Source organism: Sinohyriopsis cumingii, chromosome 17 (assembly GCF_028554795.1).
Source record: "Sinohyriopsis cumingii isolate HCF-2022 chromosome 17, ASM2855479v2, whole genome shotgun sequence".
NCBI classification, from domain to species: Eukaryota; Metazoa; Mollusca; class Bivalvia; order Unionida; family Unionidae; genus Sinohyriopsis; species Sinohyriopsis cumingii.
In genome coordinates this window covers 59,572,736-59,593,338 of record NC_142977.1, presented here as the reverse complement: position 1 = coordinate 59,593,338, position 20,603 = coordinate 59,572,736, and the positions used below count along the sequence as shown (strand labels likewise).

At 35.5% G+C, this 20,603-nt stretch overlaps 1 protein-coding gene across 5 annotated transcripts in view; it reads left to right on the top strand.

The window, feature by feature from the left end:
* Positions 1–2,213: 2,213 nt before the first annotated feature.
* The window catches only part of LOC149779040 (uncharacterized), a 38,041-nt gene continuing 19,651 nt past the window's right edge, over positions 2,214–20,603 (top strand). For 2 of the 5 annotated variants that reach the window (XM_089939608.1, XM_089939603.1), the window contains exons 1-5: positions 2,337–2,462; positions 5,565–5,598; positions 8,281–8,359; positions 12,103–12,181; positions 16,869–16,979. In XM_089939608.1, the coding sequence (XP_089795734.1) occupies positions 5,580–5,598; positions 8,281–8,359; positions 12,103–12,181; positions 16,869–16,979 (288 nt within the window). In that variant the 5' untranslated portion in view covers positions 2,337–2,462; positions 5,565–5,579. Of the gene's footprint in view, positions 2,463–2,488; positions 2,604–2,773; positions 2,842–5,564; positions 5,599–8,280; positions 8,360–12,102; positions 12,182–16,868; positions 16,980–20,603 lie in introns of those variants that run through there. The other 3 variants (XM_089939604.1, XM_089939606.1, XM_089939607.1) reach the window with 3 other exon arrangements.

Below are 20,603 nucleotides of genomic sequence, written 5' to 3'. Positions count from 1 at the left end.
ATTCTTACCTGCAAGGAGAGACAGACTCTTTCTGACTCTGAACGAACGAAATAATTCTGCGCAAGCTTGTTCTTAATGTATACGCAATTTTGAACGTATCCTCACGGTCAAAAATGGACATTCGTCAAGATGCTAGTGTTCGTTCATTTCGAATCAGAACGAGGCTCCCATCTCTTCTCTACTGAATCGACCGTGCCTGAGTATTCACTAGACAGACAATTCTGCCACACCAGCTTATTTGTTTCAGAAAAGGCGTGAAGCTTATAACTTACTCATAGATAATTTTATGAATTGGTTAGTTCAGCAACCTGCACAACTTACCGAGTGTATCTTTTGCTGACTTTTCAATACAAGAGAAATGTATAGTGCAAGGGAGTTTTGCATTTGCTCATAAGGGCGCAATCTTTATTAAAATAGTATACAGTTGTCGTACAGAAATAAATGAAATTAATCTCAATATATTTTAGTAGAAAATTGCTTTCCATATAATTAAATGAAAATGACTTTTAATACAATTTAGAGAAAATTTCAATCTTATTATTTTTACTCATAAATATTGTCCTAATATAACTATTGTTTTGTTGATATTCACATTTAGTATCGACATTGATGCAAGTGCGTCAAATGTTTCTACCGAGTTATACAAAAAGTTCTCCAAACCATCTAAAAGGAACGATGTGACATCAGCATATTGTGCCAATTTTCACATCATTTATGAATTTGCCTTTAATATCATTATTTTTTCAAATCATAATACCTAAAGGTTTTGCTCCTAGTAAAAGCAAATAAGGAGAAAGTGGATCCCCTTGACGAAAACCATGTAAAGCATATAGTAGCATATCTCAAATCTAACTCCCATTTAGCAGAGAATTGTCTCATAACTGTTTCATAATTTGTTTCCTGTATTTTTGAAGTTATTACTGAGCAAAAGTCTTGTAGATAACTATGCTACCTTTAATTGTCTATACTGCTTCTTTATATGGCTGATTGTAATACTATGAACTCAGAATGTTTTGAGTAGACAAGAATAAGAGACGTGTTTGCTTTTCTCCCCAATTTCCAGTTGAAATGGTTATTCAACTTAGAAATGACACTCAAGATTTTTTACACATATTGAAACGAAAAAATATGTACACATGTTTATTTCAAGAAGGAAGGCATATATTATATATGCAGTAATACGTACAATACATTAAAGACAGGAACTATCAAAACGTAATGAAAAGAATCCATTGTAAATAAATAATACAAATAAACAAGTAATTTAATATCTTAAGGTTAGCGATAACAAGATTTATGAATATATTTAAATATGTTTTTACCAGAGTTGCATGTGCGATATTGCCCATGACAACAAACGTCACAAACAATTGTATGTCGTTGTGGTCTAACCTCCCGATTACAATGAATACACGGAAGATCCGCCATAATAAAAATTGTTTTATCACATTTGTAAGAAACTGTAAAACATTTATAAACGTGTATAGAAAACCGTTCAAGAAAAACAAGAATAAACAACAGCTGCGAAAAAATTAATTGGATGTCGTTCAGACAAATTTTACAAGACAGATAGTTCAGAAAACCAAGATAATAATTAATGAAATATTAAAATAAATAGGTTGTCATAATATTAATCAACAAACAAATCCAGAAACAGCTGAATAAGTGACAGTCAGTAAAAATATTTTTTTTTTTTGGCTGGACCTTTTGAGAATTTTGATCTTATTTTATTGTTGAAAGATGTCAGTTCATAAGTGTTAATCTTATAATTACTGATCCATGAACAACAAAGCCATCAAGTCTTCTTTGTGTTTGTCTTCAATGCATTATGTGTACAATCGTTGCTCAAGCAATTGCTGAAATAGGTTTGTTCTTTAAACTGCTTACACAGCCAACTACCAAACAATGCGGTAGCTAATAAAAGATTCTCACTCGAATTTTAAATCTTTTAATTTAAGTACAACGCTAATGATCAAGGTCAGTCGCAGAGGATAAAACATGCTCAATATATGGGACAACGACTTAAAAAAAAAAAAAAAACATAGAAAGAAAGAAAGAAAAAAAGTTATTCGTGCTGTAGTCGTTCAAATGGGTGTAACAGTGTTAAACATATAATAGTATTTTGAATACAGAAGCCCGAAACGATCCGGTCCGAAACAGGCCAAAATGACTCAGGTCCGAATCGACTCCGTAATACGGTAGGCCTAGGCTGAAACGACCCAGACCGAAACGACTCAGGGAATGGTTGGTACAGTTATCTACAGGATGTTGTTCGTTCGTAAATTGAGAGTGGATTGAGCAACAAGTGAACAGAATTTTCCTTAGGATAAAATATACTAGGAATGTATGTATCTCATCACTATATTGTTTACATTCGGCTTTTAACCTTTGTTACTTGATGATAATTACATATAGCCAACGAAGACTTCGGTTTTCACAAATATAGACGGCTGGGATTCGGTGTAAGTAGAAGAAATTATATGAAGACATGTGAAACTGTTATCACAGTGTCGAATATGTTATCGTTACCATTTTGATGCACTGATGTGTTGGATATCTTGCACTCAGTTGTCATTTACTTTTGTGATAGTCTAGTCCTACAGGTAAGACTTTGACGCTGATATTTATGTTTTGTGCGTCAGGTACTTAAACAAAACCAGCATGCGCTATGTCTTACATTGTAGGGCTACTTTTGTCCCAGACTAAATTTCCGAGACCGTTCGCACGCACATGGCTATTCGCACGGCCGTTGCGTACATAATTTACTTAAAGCCATTTTTGTAAATCTGCCACGCAGGCCTATCTGAGCTGTCGTTGTTTTCATTTCTCAAGTAATTGAAGGTAAAACGGGGTACAACCTAGTCCTACAACGTAAGACATATAACATGTTGCGTTTGTTTTAGTGCTATCACCCCTCAGAACAAAAATATCGGGTGATGCGACTTTCGTTGTAGGACTAGGGTACAACTAAGGTTTATTTAAAGGCGGAGCTCCAGTGTCCAATCCGACCTCAGTGGTAGTGTTGCAAGGCAGTGAAATGGGGGTGGTGATATGTGGATGGGTGGGGGCTCCAGCCTTAAAGTGGTCTTGGATACAATTGTATGCTTTTACTGATTCACATCTGCCAGAAATGCAAGAAGGTTCTTTACCTGTCATATCCACAACCTCATGAAGAAAATTACCCACAATGACTAAACAGACAATTTTTTCTACATCTTTATTTTTTTTTCTTCTGACTTTACTGGAAGCACCAGAATGTCAGTAAAAATTACAGAGAACGACTTTTTGGTCTGCCACAATGACTTGGAAAATAATGACTTTTTTTCTAGTTACCCTTTGTACTCGCATGTAAGTCAAAACCAGCTGCAAACTGCACAGGCCCAGATCTGCCAGCGCTTAATGTGCCAGCAGTTCTGGGTCTGTGTAGTTTCATGGGAGTAGTCAGTAGAACCAGACAGACTCTGAGCTGCAGGTACATTATGCCAGGGCAGATAAGATCTTTGTTGTTTGCAGTTTGCCTTGACTTATAAGCAGGTACATTTGGTAACCATCGATTGCTGTATATCTAACTGAACTGCGCATTCAGCACTTTATCTCTTGAGTATTAGCTTTTACCGTGATCTCATTAAAACTTAATGCACAGCAGATAGAAAATAATTGATTAGTTTCTTATTTTATGGTACTTTGTAGTCTGATAAATCAGCCCCATAAAGCTGTTGATTGCTTCAGTGGGCTAGTGGTTAGAGCATTTGTCTCAGATGCGGGAGGTTGCGGGTTCTAACCCTGGCTGAGTCATACCAAAGACTTATAAGAATGGTACCAAAGACTTATAAGAATGGTACTAACAGCTGCCTCTTTAGGTGCCCAGCATTAAGAGGTTAGTATTAGGACTGGTCGGCCTGGTGTCAGGATAATATGACTGGGTGGGACATCACGCTACTTGTCTGCAGCATAATACCCCAGTGCTAGACATCACTATAAGCTGCCACACTGTGGACATCGTTGCGGTAAGACTGAAAAATTGTTAAAGCTATATTACAAATCCAAATCGTACACACACATACACACAAAGCTGTAATGTTATTGATTGTTAACTTAACTCATTGATATGAATACATGTTAGTGAAGGGCTTTCATTATCAGCAGCGAGCCATGTGATTTGCCTGGCTACTTTGATTTTGCACCCAGCAACTTAGTAAAACCCTGTATCCCCGGTCCTCCAAACTGCCTGCCTACTTTGCCAGCTCACCCTCCAACTTTGAATCTAATTGAAGCCCCTGTAGTTGACTGATTTTTTTCGTCTATATGTCCTGTTGCCAATCAGCATTCTTGGAATAGGTCATCCCAGACCACAAACTGAATTATATTTTATGTTTAGCTGAGTGTACATTATTCAGAATATTCTGGACTAATGCATTCACTGGTCGAAGTGTGTGTAGTCTTTTGAATTGTGGCAATACAGCAGTTATGCAAATAGGTTTTGTGAAAGTTGGTACATGGTGACTCTGTGTATATACAACTTCTTCACTTTTCAGGGGAGTGGTGGTGGGGCTTCATAGATTTGTTTTCATACCAGAGTACTTTTTTTTCTTCTTGTAACTAAAGACAGCAGATCTGAGTCTGTGCAGTTTGCAGTTGATAAATGCCAGTAGGTTACATTGGGAATTCATATCATGAGCACAGCAAATAAATAACAGTAGGGCACAGTGGGAATTCATGTTATGGGCACATAAGATTAATGCCAGTAGGGCACAGTGGGAATTCATATCATGTCATGATGAGCACAGTAGATTAATGATAGTAGGGTACAGTGGGTATTACATTTGTAATGAGCACAGTGGCTAATGTCAGTAGGGCACAGTGGGAATTCATATCATGAGCACAGTAGATTAATGATGGGTACGGTGGGAATTACATTTGTCATGAGCACAGTGGCTAATGTCAGTAGGGCACAGTGGCAATTCATATCATGAACACAGTAGATTAATGATGGGTACGGTGGGAATTACATTTGTCATGATAAAAAGTGGCTAATGTCAGTAGGGCACAGTTGGAATTGTAGCGAGAGTGTAATATTTTGCATATTAGTGTGTGTTTGTGTATGTGTGTGTTAGCACATGCACACAAAGACATGTCCATTTGTACTTTGAACAGTAAGTATATCTTCAGTATAAGATATATTAGGTTACATGATTATAATTTGTTTTTAATCTGTATCATACAATATATTAGGTTACATGGTTTTAATTTGTCTGTTCCTTTTATAGATTGGGCTTGGTGTAAGGTGCAATGGGATGGGGGTGGGAGTGTGGTTGAATGGATGATATAGCATTATGACACTCTTTTTTAAATCGAGTTCAGGAATAAATTGGAATCCTTTGCCATTGTAAGGAACTTTCTTTCAACATTGCTTGTTAACATTCAAATATATATCATATGTTCTTGGTTATAACTAATTTATAAATGCAGATGTCTATCCTGTGTGTTATTGAATTTAAATGTATGCAGGTTTAGGATGCTTTCACCTATGTTGAAATTCATTTATCTTTTTTTATTTTTTGTAGTAAAATAGTTTGAAGATGTCAGGAGCTCAAGGAGGTAACTCTGTCCTTTCTAAGTCTTTATACTATTTGTCTGAAAACAGCTAAAGCTGGAAGATGTTAATTTTTCACCTCTCTCTCTCTCTGTTTTTGACTGACCTCTAATATTATAATTGTTTAGATGAATACAGTTAATCCACAACTATCTTTACAATGAGTCCCTGAGTCTTTACTCCCATAATGTCCCCATGGTGCACTCATGTGAGTGGGGATGGGGTTTCTGGGTAGGTGGTTTTGATTTCCTTGGACCTGTATGGTTTTACGTACATGTATTTGTACAGGAATAGCTTATGAACAAGATTACACCAAACTGTTTATCTATATCACTGAAATTGTTCTGTGGTAACACTATAACATAACTTAATGGTGGGATCATAATTAGTAACAAAGTCTCATGTTCCACACCACTGTCACATTAAAGTGTGAGGACTCAGCTATTTTTAAAATGTACACTGCACTTTCTCAGTATGCATTACACATATATGCATTACTTTTAGCACAATAGCGATAAATGACTAATCTATAACATTTTCAAAAATTTTACCGGTACTGACAATTTTTGTTGCAGTTATTGCCATTTTTGAGTCAGGCTTTTAGAATCCAAATGCCTAGACAATTTATTACAAATAAATTGAAGCGATCCAGAGCTATTGCAATTGGTTAATGTGATGTATTCCTATGCATAATTAGTGGCTGCTTTGTTGTGTCATTGGGCAAAATACTTGACTTGCATTACCCAACAAATAAATGAAAACCTCTTGGCAAAACTCATTGATATGGGCTTAAACAAACTAAAAATAATTTTATTTGCATCTTTGATGCACGACAAACATTTGTAGATGAGATTTTTAAAAAATTATTAGAATGGATAGATATTTATAAGTTATACAAAATTAAACATAATTGCAATTTGACATAATTGCAGATTAACGTAATTGTCATCTGAATATGACGTATTAAATTTTCCCATTAACATATCTTCTCTTTCTTTAGACCTTTAGACCTTGAGATTCCTATGTCAGTTCTATAATAAAGTCATTGTCAACCCATTCTAGTTTTAGTTTATCAGTGGAATCCAAAAATTATGTATTGTTATTTTCCTTGATTTGCATCTTAATGCTTTATGTGGCCAAATAAATGTAACTTGTCTCAGATTTCATTGGATCACCATGAAACATGGGTGCTGTTATAATCACCGTCTGAAGATGCTCATATCAACAAAACAGCGTTTCTGCTAGGTTTGCACTACTACATGGTTCATATGGTCTTTGAAGGTCTTTGACAATTTGGGAAAAATGAGGTAGCATTTTCAAGGCCTTAAGTTTGGGAAAATCGAGCAGATTATCTTGAGGTCTTTAAAAGTCTTTGAAAATTGAAATAAGCCCAAACATTTTAATATCTTTCCATAAGCACAAATAAAATTGTCCAAGGTTAGATGCGGATGTAGTTGAGTTTTCCTGGTTTCTTTCTTTTGATGACCCGTTCATTTTCATTTTATCATTAAACAGTATTGTAGTGTTTTTCATTCATTGTTTTCTCATATAACATAACTTGTATATAAAATGTTAGCAAAATAGGTCTTGGAAATCTATGTTTGTGGTCTTTGAAAGTTTGGGAAAAGTTTTTGAATTTATCATTCAGAATTCTGTATGAACCCTGTGTAACTACCGGTACCTTATACTGGCAAGGATGGAAAAGTCAGCACAAGACCAAATTTTACTGTTACAAATGCTAATCAACAAATCTCATCAGTGTATGGCTTATAACTTTGATAGACTTGAGACATTTATGTTGTAAACAGTACTCTAGAATGGAGAAATGAAATGAATGCTATCCAAACCTCTACAGTAGCTGTATGCATAATGTTTTCATACCAGGGTATTTCTTTTTCTTGTAGCTAAAGACAGCATATCTGGGTCTGATCAATTTACAGGAAAATGGCAGCAAACTCAGTCACTCTTTGAGCATGCTTGGCAAAATAGAACCATGTGTCAAACTCGACGATACCATTATGAAATTGTTTGCACATGTTCACTAAAAGAAGCTTCATTGCTGATTTCATGCTTGAAAAAGAAAGTCTGGAATGTTTCAGCCAAGAATAACTCCTATTATAATGTGCACGTGACTTAACTTGAGTGGTCTAAAGCACTCTCCGTTTCGGATCACTGCCATCTCACCTCTATCTGCGTGGGTTTCGAGTCTCGGATTTGGCCAATGTGGATATGTGAGAAAGCTTGCCAGTAGCTTCTCGAGGGTCGGTGGTTCTTTCCGTGGTTTTCCTGGGTTCTTCCTCCACCATTAATACTGGCCGCCATGTATAGCCTATTTGTGTGCTGAAAAATGGCGTTAAACCCTAAAACAACAACTTCAACTTAACTTGGTAAACAGTGTACACATACATGTATGCTGTGACAGCTACTGGAGTTTACTTCAGATGATTTTCATAGGCAGAAAAGCCAGAACATTTTCTGATTTTTCTCTCACATGTAAATATTTTAGAATTTTTCCTTTGATAGTATGAATACACTTGTTTGACATGATTAACCAGATGTATAATTTCTTATTATCTTTGTCATGCACTTTCTTTCCTCAGTATATCTTACTCTTTCTGATCTGTGCTTGCTCTTGTCTGTCTGTCTGTCTATTTATGTTTTTGATTATTCATTATAACATTTTTCAGATTACATGTTTAGTGAAGATTTTTCTGTGGATGAAAATGTAAAGAGAGACTTTGATGATCTGGGATACATATTGGTCAGGTAATTAAAAAATGGTAAACCTTTGAAAACTGACTTTTTAGAAACCAGAACACATTTATATTTCAAGCAGTTTTCTTGTCACAAATGGTTGTTGTTGTTGTAGGGTTTAACACCATTTTTCAGCACACGATAGGCTATACAAAGCGATCAGTATTAATGGTGGAGGAAGAACCTGGAAGAAGCACCGACCCACGAGAAGCTACTGGCAAGCTTTCTCACATACCCACATTTGCCGAATCCAAGACTTGAACCCATGCAGATAGAGGTGAGATGGCAGTGATCCATAACAGAGAGTGCTTTAGACCACTCTGCCACTCGGGGCCCCATCACAAATGGTCTCAACTGATATAACCTAAAACTTGTATAATATTGTAACGGATATACAACAAACTTTGACTTCTGCTAGTTTGGTTAATGTGCTCACATCACCATATTCCATATGTACCATATACACTCATTTTTAAGTTGATTCTAGCTGCAGATTACATAGACCCAGATCTTCCGGTGCATAATGTGCTGGCAGATCTGGGTCTGTGCAGTTTGTTGGGTGTAATCAGTAGAACAGACAACATACATCCTGATCTGCATGTGTTGTTTGCAGATTGACTCAACTTACAAGCCAGTAAATTTGGTAATACATATAACATCATGACCTCATTGTAATATAAAGGTGTAGAGGCTGAGGATTTGGAATATATCACAGTGATTTCACTGCTTTATTCAACAGTTTTTTTTTCAAATTCATTCAGCATTTTTTGTTATGTTAGAAATATAATCTTATACCTGTGCTCAGTTAAAACTGAATTTATGAAACTGACAAATTATTTCAATCTTTTACTTGTCAAGGGTTGCAATTATCCATTGCATAAATTTGATTTTAAATGAGTACTCATACTAGATCATGTAATCCTGAAATTTGTGGGTTAAAATCTATTTCTTATATGATTCATCGTTTATAAGCTGTATTAGATGTATGTGCAGGATCATTTAATGTGTATGTGAGAGAGAGATTTGGATTTGTAATGTAGCCTTTAGGAACATTTAATGTGTGAGTGTATCTGTATCTGTGTCTGCATGTGTGTTCATGCATATGTGTGTGTGATTGGATTTTTAATGAAGCTTTTAGAAACATTTAATGTGTGTCTGTGCCTGTGTGATCTAGATTTGTAATGTAGCTTTTAGGAACATTTAATGAATATTAACATTTTCTTCATCGGATTCCCCATTTTTTAGGGACACTACTATTTTGATTGTCATGCATTTAGTAATCAGATCTCATAATAATAATAATATATTGTATGATTCCTTTCAACTTTTGCTTTTAAACTACTGCTTATAATTCAGTTAATTTGTTCATGATCAAAACAAGTATCACTCCTACCATATATACATGCTTATAGGTTAAATCCAACTGCAAGCAACACATACCTTGATCTGATGCTGCTTATGCACCTGCGGATCATGGTCTGTGTGTTTGTTTTACTGATTACTTCTGACAAACTGCATAGACCCGGATCTACCAGTGCATATGATGTGATAGTAGAGCTCGGTTTGTGTACTTTGCAGTTGGACTTGACTTATAAGTGAATATGTACAATATGGAAGATGAATTTTGTTATATATCACTGTACTTGTCAAAGGCTCAAAGAGCTTATGCAATGGCCTGGCATCCATCCATTAGCACAAGATCGTCATACCACTTGGTATGATTGTTATGAATCTTTGTACATATATTCATCTTTTGGTTTAATTGGACCTAAATGAATTTAGTTTCCGAGGCCATCGTTCCAAGGACATCAATTTTTATCACTAGTTCTCCTTTATGGTTGGTCATATTGACATCGGGTTTTCACTGCTATACTTAAATATTTGGTCCAAAATGGGAATGATAAGGATCAGGCGTTTCATGGTGTCCATGTTTATAATCCTGCAATTGCAGCTTCTCCTGAACAGATATGTATAGTGACATGGGGATTCTTTACTAAATGAGATGTCTTGTTGGTACTGTATGGATTGGATTGGTGTTATTTGGTGCCAGGACAATGGGAGTAAAGTGGCTCGCCGAAGGATACATTGTAGTTGCCATCCAGTGCTGGTCTGATGGTAGGATTCATGGTCCTGAATGAAAATGAAGATACATTGCTGTGGTTCTATATAAAATGATGCTGTTATGACATCACAGAATGGCCACCATTGCAGTCATCATTAAATGTCTTGTTGCAGCTATGTTTCCAGAACAAATGCGTGTACAAGTATGCTATATTAACATTTGTTTTGTGCAACATGTAGTTATTAAAATAATATTGATCTGACCTCCAAAATGGCTGCCATGATGGCCATCTCTACAATTTTTCATGAACAGATAGTCCTATTAGGATAGAGGTTTAGTGAATTTTTTCATGATTGGTCAGGTTGTGACTGGCATATCATGCATGCTGTTTTGACATAAACTATCCTCAAACATGGGAAATCACATACTGAATGAGTGCAGATTTTGGTCTTCATATGCCAACACAAACAAGTTGTTGATGACAGTACACCAAGATGGATGCAGCATTAGTATTTTGGCCAAAAAGTGGGTGAATGTGTGAATTTATCATAAAAATATCAGAAGTTTTTGACCACTGTAATAGATGAATAAAACTAAAATCTTTTCAATATTTACATTCTTCATAATGAGTTTACTGCAAGGTCACTTGGTCAAGTCACATGTGTCTCATTACTTGCCCAGAACAGCAGATATTTAATATGTGACGTAATTGATTCATCAGCAGTGCAGGAAGAGTTATACGCTGGATTGCTTTTTAAATAGTCATTTAGTAACTCTAGGATTACTGGTCATGTAAGGGTAATGATAACTGTGTGCAAATGTTTACCTGAGCTCTCAAGAATGACTTTTAGTTTTTGGAATATGATTTTAGTTTCTTCAGGGACTCACAATTATGAGATATTTATACAGTCCCTTCAAGGATTTGAAGTATGAGATATTTTCATAGACCCTTCAGGGACTCAAAGTATGAGATATTTATAGTATAGTCCCTTCAAGGACTCAAAGTATGAGATATCTATATAGTCTACTCAAAGACTCAAAGTATAAGATATCTATATAGTCTACTCAAGGACTCGAAGTATGAGATATTTCTATAGTCTCTTCTGGGAGTTGAAGTACAATATATGTATAGTTCATACGGATACTGATACACAAATTTGTAACAGAAAAAGCAATGCAATTGCAGTACAATAATACTACTTTTTTAAATCTTCTTTTTTTATGTAAATTTTTTCTCTGCTTATTTTCACTTTTTTTCATAAAGAAATATGAATGTGTCTCCATCCCAGATTTTGTTGTTGTTACTCTCATCATCAGACTTTGCTCAATGTAATCAAATTGTTAAAAATAACACCTATTACTGAAACAGTACCGAATGCCTAAATGATCTGTATGATTTGTACTGTAAAGCTATACCACATATACCCACTTGTAAGTCAAGTTAAACTGTAGAGAACAATGATCCTGATCTGCTGTAGCATAATGCTCTAGCAGATCAGGCTCTGTGTTGTTTGTTCTACTGACGACTCCTTACAAACTGTAAAGACCCAGATCTTCTGGTGCATTATGCGATGGCATAATCTAGATCTGTGCAGTTTGCAGTTGGATTTGTCTGGAAAAAACCCAGTATGTACTGTACATTCTGAAAGATTGAAGCATGCCTAAATGTGATTCCTTTAATGCTTTTCAACAGAAATCTTCTGGACTCGGATGAAATCAAGCATGTGGCTAAAGCTTTAGCAAATCCAGAGTTTGAGAAAAATACATACGGTGTAAGTAATCATAGTAGTTCAATTTTACTTTCATGTATAATAGTCCCTGCCATTGGCAATAACAAATTCTTTGTAGTATGGCCTTTAATCATTCTTTATAATGAAGGGCCACTGTGCTTTTGTCCTTTTATATTGTGGAAATCGTACAACTCTTACTGTATGCATACTTTCTCAAAAATGTACACAGCTATGTTGCAGACAGGTTTGTCTGCACTAATTGTACAATTTAAGGACTAGGTGAGATTAGACTCAAACTGTCCATAAGTACCAGTTGGGGCTAATTGATTGGACTAGTGCGATGCAGATGTTTAAATGTGGTTGGCATCACAGAATCTCATATTGTATGGTATATACGCATGTATAAACTGGTTCACTGTAAGCCGATCCCCACCCCAAACTGATTACTAGGTAAAAACATTAAAACATGCATGACCCATGCATAAGCTGACCTACAAGGCTGAGACAACATCACAAGATGCACATGGTAAGTTATACATGCATTTACTTAAGCAAACTTATATTAACAAAAATTATGTGTATATACCTTTCTTGGGGTTGGCATATATGATTATTACATGGAAATATTATAAGTTAATATAGTAACTTTAAAATGGCAATAAATTTATTTAATTTTCTGTTTTCTTGGTGTTTCTGCCTAATTCAGATTTGTTTATAATTTGATCAGACGAAGACAAGAACTGAGAATTTGAGAGTTGCTCTTACAGTACCTCTCCTTATTGACTCTAACTAATTATTGTTTGTTTATGCATTATAGCATTTGAATTTTGTATCAATGCACCGTTAACTAGACTTTTATTTTGTCTTGAAATTATAAATACCTTGCTCATTAAAATTTGATCTCAGTATGACAACAATGGATAACAATAGGCTTTTATTCTTCAAAGTTTGCGTTTAGGTTAGTCAGCATATGTACATAATAGCACCACCACTTGTACATTGAAGCTTTGAGCTTGTGCTGGATGAAGTACATCCATTGGAATCGAATCATAGGCACCACAGCACTAAACATAAATAATATCTCCAAAATACTAATATGATGTTTCAGAAATAATGCTTTAGAAATTATTGCAATACCGGAAAAGACTGAGTTTTAGTTTGCTTTGATGTAAGCGACCTTAAACCCTGTTGACACAGCTACGGTAATCATGCTACTATTATTATGGAGTAAAAGGCAATTACACATCAAAGTATTGGTATAGCTGCTGGACAAAATTCCCTCAAACCAAGCCAGTTTCAGGTTTTTTATTATTAACTGGCCTGTATTGCAGTTGGAAAACAAGAAAATCCACCAGTTATAAACAAGGGAGGCACTGGAACAACCAGCTTTCCAGTGTGTGGAAAATTATGATTTTGTTCAGCTAAAACACCAACTAAAATAGATTAATGATGAACTTAGTAAATCTATATTCAGAATTTTAGCCTTTATTATTGTCCTTTTTTCATGAACATGTAAAAGTTATGAGAATATATGCTGGTTATAAATGTTTGTACCTTTTCATAAAGATTACCTTAATCTTTGTAGGATCACTTATGTCATTGAAAAAGCACATATGGATCATTATGAATGAATCTTGATTTGGTAGAAACAATGAATATTGCAAAATCCGCATCAAATAGTTTTGGGAATAAACAAGGATTCAAGTGATGCTAAGCTTGATTTGCCTTGTGTTAGTACTCTTCATTATAGTACAGCCTGGTCTCCAGTTGTGTTAGTACTCTTCATTATAGTACAGCCTGGTCTCCAGTTGTGTTAGTACTCTTCATTATAGTACAGCCTGGTCTCCAGTTGTGTTAGCACTCTTCATTATAGTACAGCCTGGTCTCCAGGGTAATCTTGAACCAGCCAATGAGTTATCAACTCTTTATTTACCTTTTTTGATTTCATGTTGGAGAAATGAGAAACTATGCACATGCAAATTAATAACAAAAACAATCATAGTAGCTCATTGATGTTATTGAAACAGCTTTGACACTGCCATGTTACCTGTGTCGATCTTGCCAATTTTTTGTCTTTACATTTTTCATGTACAAGTTTTGGGGCATGAAAAATGTAATTTTTTACATGCATATGCCTTTGGATATGGAAACAAATAACTGTTTTTTTCATGTCCCATGATTTACAGCCATTACGATAGTCAACAACAAAAAACAAAATTTTTCAAGTTTAGACCTTGACCTGTAGATAAGTCGAACCCACTCCCTTCTTCCCGGTTTTATTTTTTTTCTAAATTATGCAGCTTATATGTGAGTATATACAGTATGTATTTGTTTGGCATTGATACAGTAGTTGATACTCTGTTGATACTTACCTTAAGATTAAAAAGTGTTTGTTTTTTAAAACTGTAGAGATGCTTTCTTGATTTAGAACAATGTAAAGTATGTACCACATGTGCTCATTTATAGGTTGAGTCCAGCTCCAGTCTTCGCAGTTTATTAGAAATAATCAGTTGAACAAAAATACTGACCTTGATCTGCTTACACATTATGTTATGGTAGATCAGGGTCTGTGTTGTTTGCACCTGGACTCAACTTCCACACAGGTATATATGGTATAGAGGGAACCAATACATGTTCATGAATTTGATTTGTACTCACATGGATGAGAGAGACATCTATGTTATATCTATGTGGATGTATCTTTTAGAACTTTTTTTAAGTCATAGTGCCAAGAAGAAGAAAAAAATCATTATGAAAACTCTGTACAGTATTATTGTTGTTGTAGGGTTTAACACCATTTTTCAGCACACGATAGGCTATACATGGTGGCTAGTATTAATGGTGGAGGAAGAACCTGGAAAGAACTACCGACCCACAAGAAGCTACTGGCAAGCTTTCTCACATACCCACATTGGCTGAATCCGAGACTCGAACCCACGCAGACAGAAGTGAGATGGCAGTGATCCGTAACGAAGAGCGCTTTAGACCACTCGGCCACTCGGGGCCCCCCTGTACAGTATTAAATAATACATATAAATCTGCTGTCTAGTTTGATCTGTTTGGTTTTAGGTTGACTGACAATTGCTTTTAAATGAAATCAAAGTTGGAAAATGATTTCTTAATAGTTGACTTTATTTGTATCTGTGTATCATTCTCATTTTTATCCAACATTTTTAGGAACAGTTGGTGTTAGATAAATGAGGGTAAACTGTTTTAGCAACAATTGGTATTACATAAATAATGGTAGACTATTTTAGCAACAATTTGTGTTAGGTAAACGAGGGTAGACTGTCTTAGCAACAATTGCCTTTGGTGTTAGATAAATGAGGGTAGACTGTTTTAGCAACAATTGGTGTTAGATAAATGAGGGTGGACTGTTTTAGCAACAGTTGGTGTTAGATAAATGAGGGTAGACTGTTTTAGCAACAATTGGTGTTAGATAAATAATGGTAGACTGTAGTATATAGACTGGAGAATCTCTGGTACAATTGGAAACTGAGGAAGGGTAAACACAAATGTGACAAAAAAAGGTTTGTGTGTTCATTTTATTTTATTTCTGTTTTTGCTTATTGGAGGGAGATTGCATTTTTAAATTATTGGCTCAGATGTTTTAAACAGGCAATATCAGTAATAGGAAAAGAAGTGTTAAATGCAAAACATATGATACTTCAACATGCAGAGCAACTGAAACCTTTCATTATTATTTACTTCATAATGCCCTCATTTGGGGCAGGGTTGACAGAGTGGTGAAAGATCCTTACCTTTACAAATGACTGACATCTCACCTTTGTCTGCTTCGGTTCAAGTCTTGTGCTTGGCTGATGTGTGCATGTGAGAAGGCTTGCCAGTAGCTTCATATGGGTTGGGAGGGGAGTCTTCCTCTATCAGATAATTTTGTCGCCATGAATAACCTATCATGAGCAGTTGAAATATAGTGTTAAATCCCACAAACACTTTCAGTCAATTCATTTTATGGTATAAAAATAAGAAAAGCAATGGATAGTTATTCACATGAAAAGAAGTTGGGAAGGATCAGTGCAGAAGAAAATGGTCTGATCATTTAGCTATCAGGTTTTGCTAAAGGTTCTTACTGAACAAGTATAATTTTAAAAAAGTACAACATACACAGATGTTAGGCACTCTAGTATAGATTCTTATATGACACACAAATCTTAGACACACATGTTTCTATGAAATGAGGCCCTGGAAAAAATGTATCATGTGGGCTATTCTTGTAGAGTTTAAAGTCTGATACATCTGCAGCCAGATTTGAGTGAAGAATTTTGTTTTGTTGATTGTGCTGAACATGCTTTTATATGAAGTGATTTGAGCTTGGATTGAATTATTTCTGTGAACTTTATTATGAAGTCGGCTACTTTGATATCAGAAATGATTGCGATATCTTTTCCTTGTTTAATTTTTGCCTGAAAATCGTTTGTAGAATCTGCATTCTCATTGCCAAACTAGCATCAACAAAATTGTGACAGAAGAAATAAGTAAAACACAGTTAATACATAAACTTAGTTTTGTTGCTGTTGTGTTTATGATTGCCTTCTTTCCTGTGTACATTCAGGTTTCTTAAGTGCAGGTTGTCTGGACTTCTTTAGTCCAGAAAATAATTTGGGATATAGATTTAAGCATCGATATGTTAATAATTGATCAACTATGTAAAACTTGTCATGCAAGAGCTGCATAGGGCCATCAGTACATAAATATATCATATATACAGGTTGCTGATGGGCAAGGTAAAGCAGCACATCTTGTACTCTGGAATCAGCCTGGAAATGATGTAACTGGCATGGTAGCCAGGTGTGAGAAAGTGGCAGGAACAAGTGAGAAGGTACGTATAATAAAGATACCTTTAGTGTCTTTCTATTGCTGGTGTAATCTCATTGGTTTTAAGGGAAATATAGTGCTTTCTTTATATTTGAATTTCAATATATCTATATACAGTGTTGATCAGAATAGTTTCCTTTGTGTAATCAGTAAAATTGGCGGGGGCGGGGTGATGGTGGGTGGGCAATGATGTCTGTTGGCATACCAGAGCTGCTTGCATTGTGTGTTCTCTAGAGAACTTGCCAATTACTGGATAAATCCTCAATTTTTACTGCACATATGACAGCCATAATAATACTTTTGAACTACATTGAAACATTGCAAAAACTGATTTCATCATCTGGTAACATTCCTTTTCTCATTGAGGCCATGTAAAATCAGACATGATTTTTCTCCGTTTTAAAGCAGAATTCCACTTTTCTCCTGACTTGAATCAGGTTTATCATGAGATAGTCCGTTTTTTTATATCATCTCTAATCTTTTTTTTTAAAAAATGGTCTGTTTGGTCCCATTCCATAATGACCCTTGTAAAGTATTTGTTCTATATATTAGTTAGCACAAGAGTCTTGTAAAGACTATTCTGATGGGTCAAAAGTTTAAATTCATCCAATGAATCTTCTTGTAATGGAAACTGATGGCAATGGAAAGAAGAAGCATGCTTACAAAACATGGCATCCCAAGTTGTTGAGAGAGACGAAGACATGAAAAGTTTAGGTAAAGGTTTAAAAAATATATGGAAATGGGAATGGCTGGAGCGAAAAGTTGATGGAAATATAGTTGGTCAGTTGATAAGAAAACTGAACGCTAGAGGACTGGCATTTTGTGACCTCTGCAAGAAAGATCTGAATTATGGTAATCATGGTTGGAAGAGTTTGAAACAGCACCTAAAAAGAATCTGCATATTGTTAAATTAAAGTTCAGAAGGCATTTGGAAAAAGTGCAGTTAAGTACTTTAAGAAGAAAGATTTCTTGCATGAGAGAACAGATGTAGCCTCCTGTCAGAATATGTGCACTGCATGTTGCCAATACAAAGCACTAGCTTGAAAGGAAGAAAGGCTCTTGTTGAGAAGGAAATGAAACAATTGCACATTGAGCCAAACAAAGTCAGTGGTCACAAAAGGAAGGCTAAATAAATTTGCAGGTTGTGTCCAGAAAAAGACAAGTGAATGTATGGGATTATTTGTACGTAGTTGATGTACTTGGGTGTTTATTTTACAGATTTGATTTTAAAAGAGAGAAGTATGTTTGCTGCAAAAATTGATAAATTATTGTGACTTCATTACAATGTGAACACTGACATGCACATGAAATAACTTCAGCATCAAAAGTATTGGAGAAGAAATTCATGTGACAATAAATAAAGTTCAACATTTTTGGTAAGTTCATTAGTTTTTCAAATGATTATTTTGTTTTATATTATGATGATAAGTTGCACCAGGAGCAGTTTTTATGATAGTAAAATGTGTTTTTGGCCCGGGGCCTTTGGTTCCTTGGATCCCTGGATCAGGGGCACTGCTCGTCAAGACCCTGCTGGGGGAGGACCCGCCCCCGCCTTAAAATATTTTCAGCTTTTTGTATGGAAGACCAAAATCTGTAAAATCTTAAATCTGACCACCCTTGTTAATATCCAGATATTACAGGATCCTGATGTGCTTTTATGGTCTGGAATAAAGTATATTGTATTGTTGGCTGCCTTGTAATATTGGTATAAAGGGTAATGGAAGGGCAGATAAAGCAGCCGATGCTACCCAGCAGTCACCAGTTTCTGAATGTAATATTCCATATACTGACTTGAAATATTTTTTAAATCGACAGGTCTATTATACATGGTTAAAGATTCCACAAACGTAAGAACATCAGACCCATTATTGGATAGTGGCATCCATCAAACAAATCACAGACATGAGGTGGTATTGTACCAGTAGTGTATTGAAAACACTCATACCTGACTTTGCATACCTTCTAAAGGGTTTACCTCAAGCAGAATGCATACCATCAGTGTCCACTGAGAGTGGAACTTATTTTGTTGAGTGCATCAATTTCTACCCTGTGAGATAGAGATACTTTGATGTCAACTCCATCAACAAACTCTTTGACTATATATTACCTGAGGAAATCTTGGATATTTTGAGGGAATGTGTTTTATATAAAAATTGACTGTACATTTTAAGGATTTTGTGTGTGTTACCTTTGTCTTTTGTTTCATATACATCTTTACAGAATTTTAACATCTTTATGCTTAATATATTTCATGTTGTTATTTCATAGCAGCTTTCTGTTGGTCCTGAAACTTATAGGTGAAAAGTCAGTGCTTGTAATGCATGATTGATAGAGTTTTCTAAACCCAATTTTCATCAGACTTCACAGGTGGTCTGTTGATTCATGAGCCCAGAAGTCAAAGGTCATTCAGGCTAAAACTGTCATAATGGATTGTGTGTACTTTCATAAGTTTCCTGCACTCAGTTTTTATGTGCATGCCTTAGGGGCACGTCATTATATTCTATGATATTGTCAGCCTATCTGGTCATTTAGCTACAATTTTGTGTTTGCACACTCAGATTGTCCACTATCTTCAGTTACCAAACTGTGTAGATGGCTAGGACGTGGGTAAGGTAGAACTCAATCGATTTCAGGGTTAAATGCTCAAACAACAGTCATTGTGACTGAAATAAGAAAAATGGTTTCTACACTATGACTTGAGTTTTCCATCATCAAACATTACCAGACTTAACGATCGACTTGTACTTGGAGTAAGGAAGATGCCTATTGGATTACTGATTAGGTTAGTAGGTCGAAGTTCAGAGTCACTGTGAAGTGAAGTAATGAAAATGTTTCTGCATAATAATTGGAGTTCTTCACCATCAACAGTTACCAATTTTCTTGATGGTTTGCACTTGAGATAAGGAAGAATCCTATTGATTTGGCCAAATCAAAGGTCACTGACTAAAAGTATAAAAATGGTTTTCACACAGTATGATTAATTCTATATCACATACCAGACCAAACTTTATGGATGTTTGTGGATGACGTGCAGCTGGACAAGGGTGGCAACCTAGTGATTTTTGTGGTCAAAAGTCAGGGTCACTGTGACTGAAAGAAGAGTAATGGTTTCTGCATAATAATATTATTTCTCCATCACAGATCTGAACCAAAATTTGTAGATTGCTTGAACCTATGGTAATGAAGAAAGACAGGTTCATTGTGACTGAAGAACGAAAAATGATTTCTGTACAAACATTTCATTTTCCTACATAGAGGACCAAACATGGATTGTGTATATAATTTGCTGTTGATGGTCCTTTTATTTCCATTTCATTGTTGCATTTTGTGTGGGAAGGGCAGGTTTCATTTGAGTTTTTGAGGTCAGAGTCACCCGACTTGAAATTATAAACTGATGTGGTTGCAGGAGGTCAAGGGTTCGAGTCCCAGCTGAGTCATACCAAAGACTTATAAATAAGGTACTAGCTGCTGCCTCGCTTGGCACTCAGTATTAAGCGGTAGTGTTAGGACTGGTTGGTGTCAGGATAATGGGTTAGACATGATGCTACATGATTGCAGCATGATGCCCCAGTGATAGACAGCACTATAAACTGTCACGCTGCAGACATCATAGCAATATGACTAAATA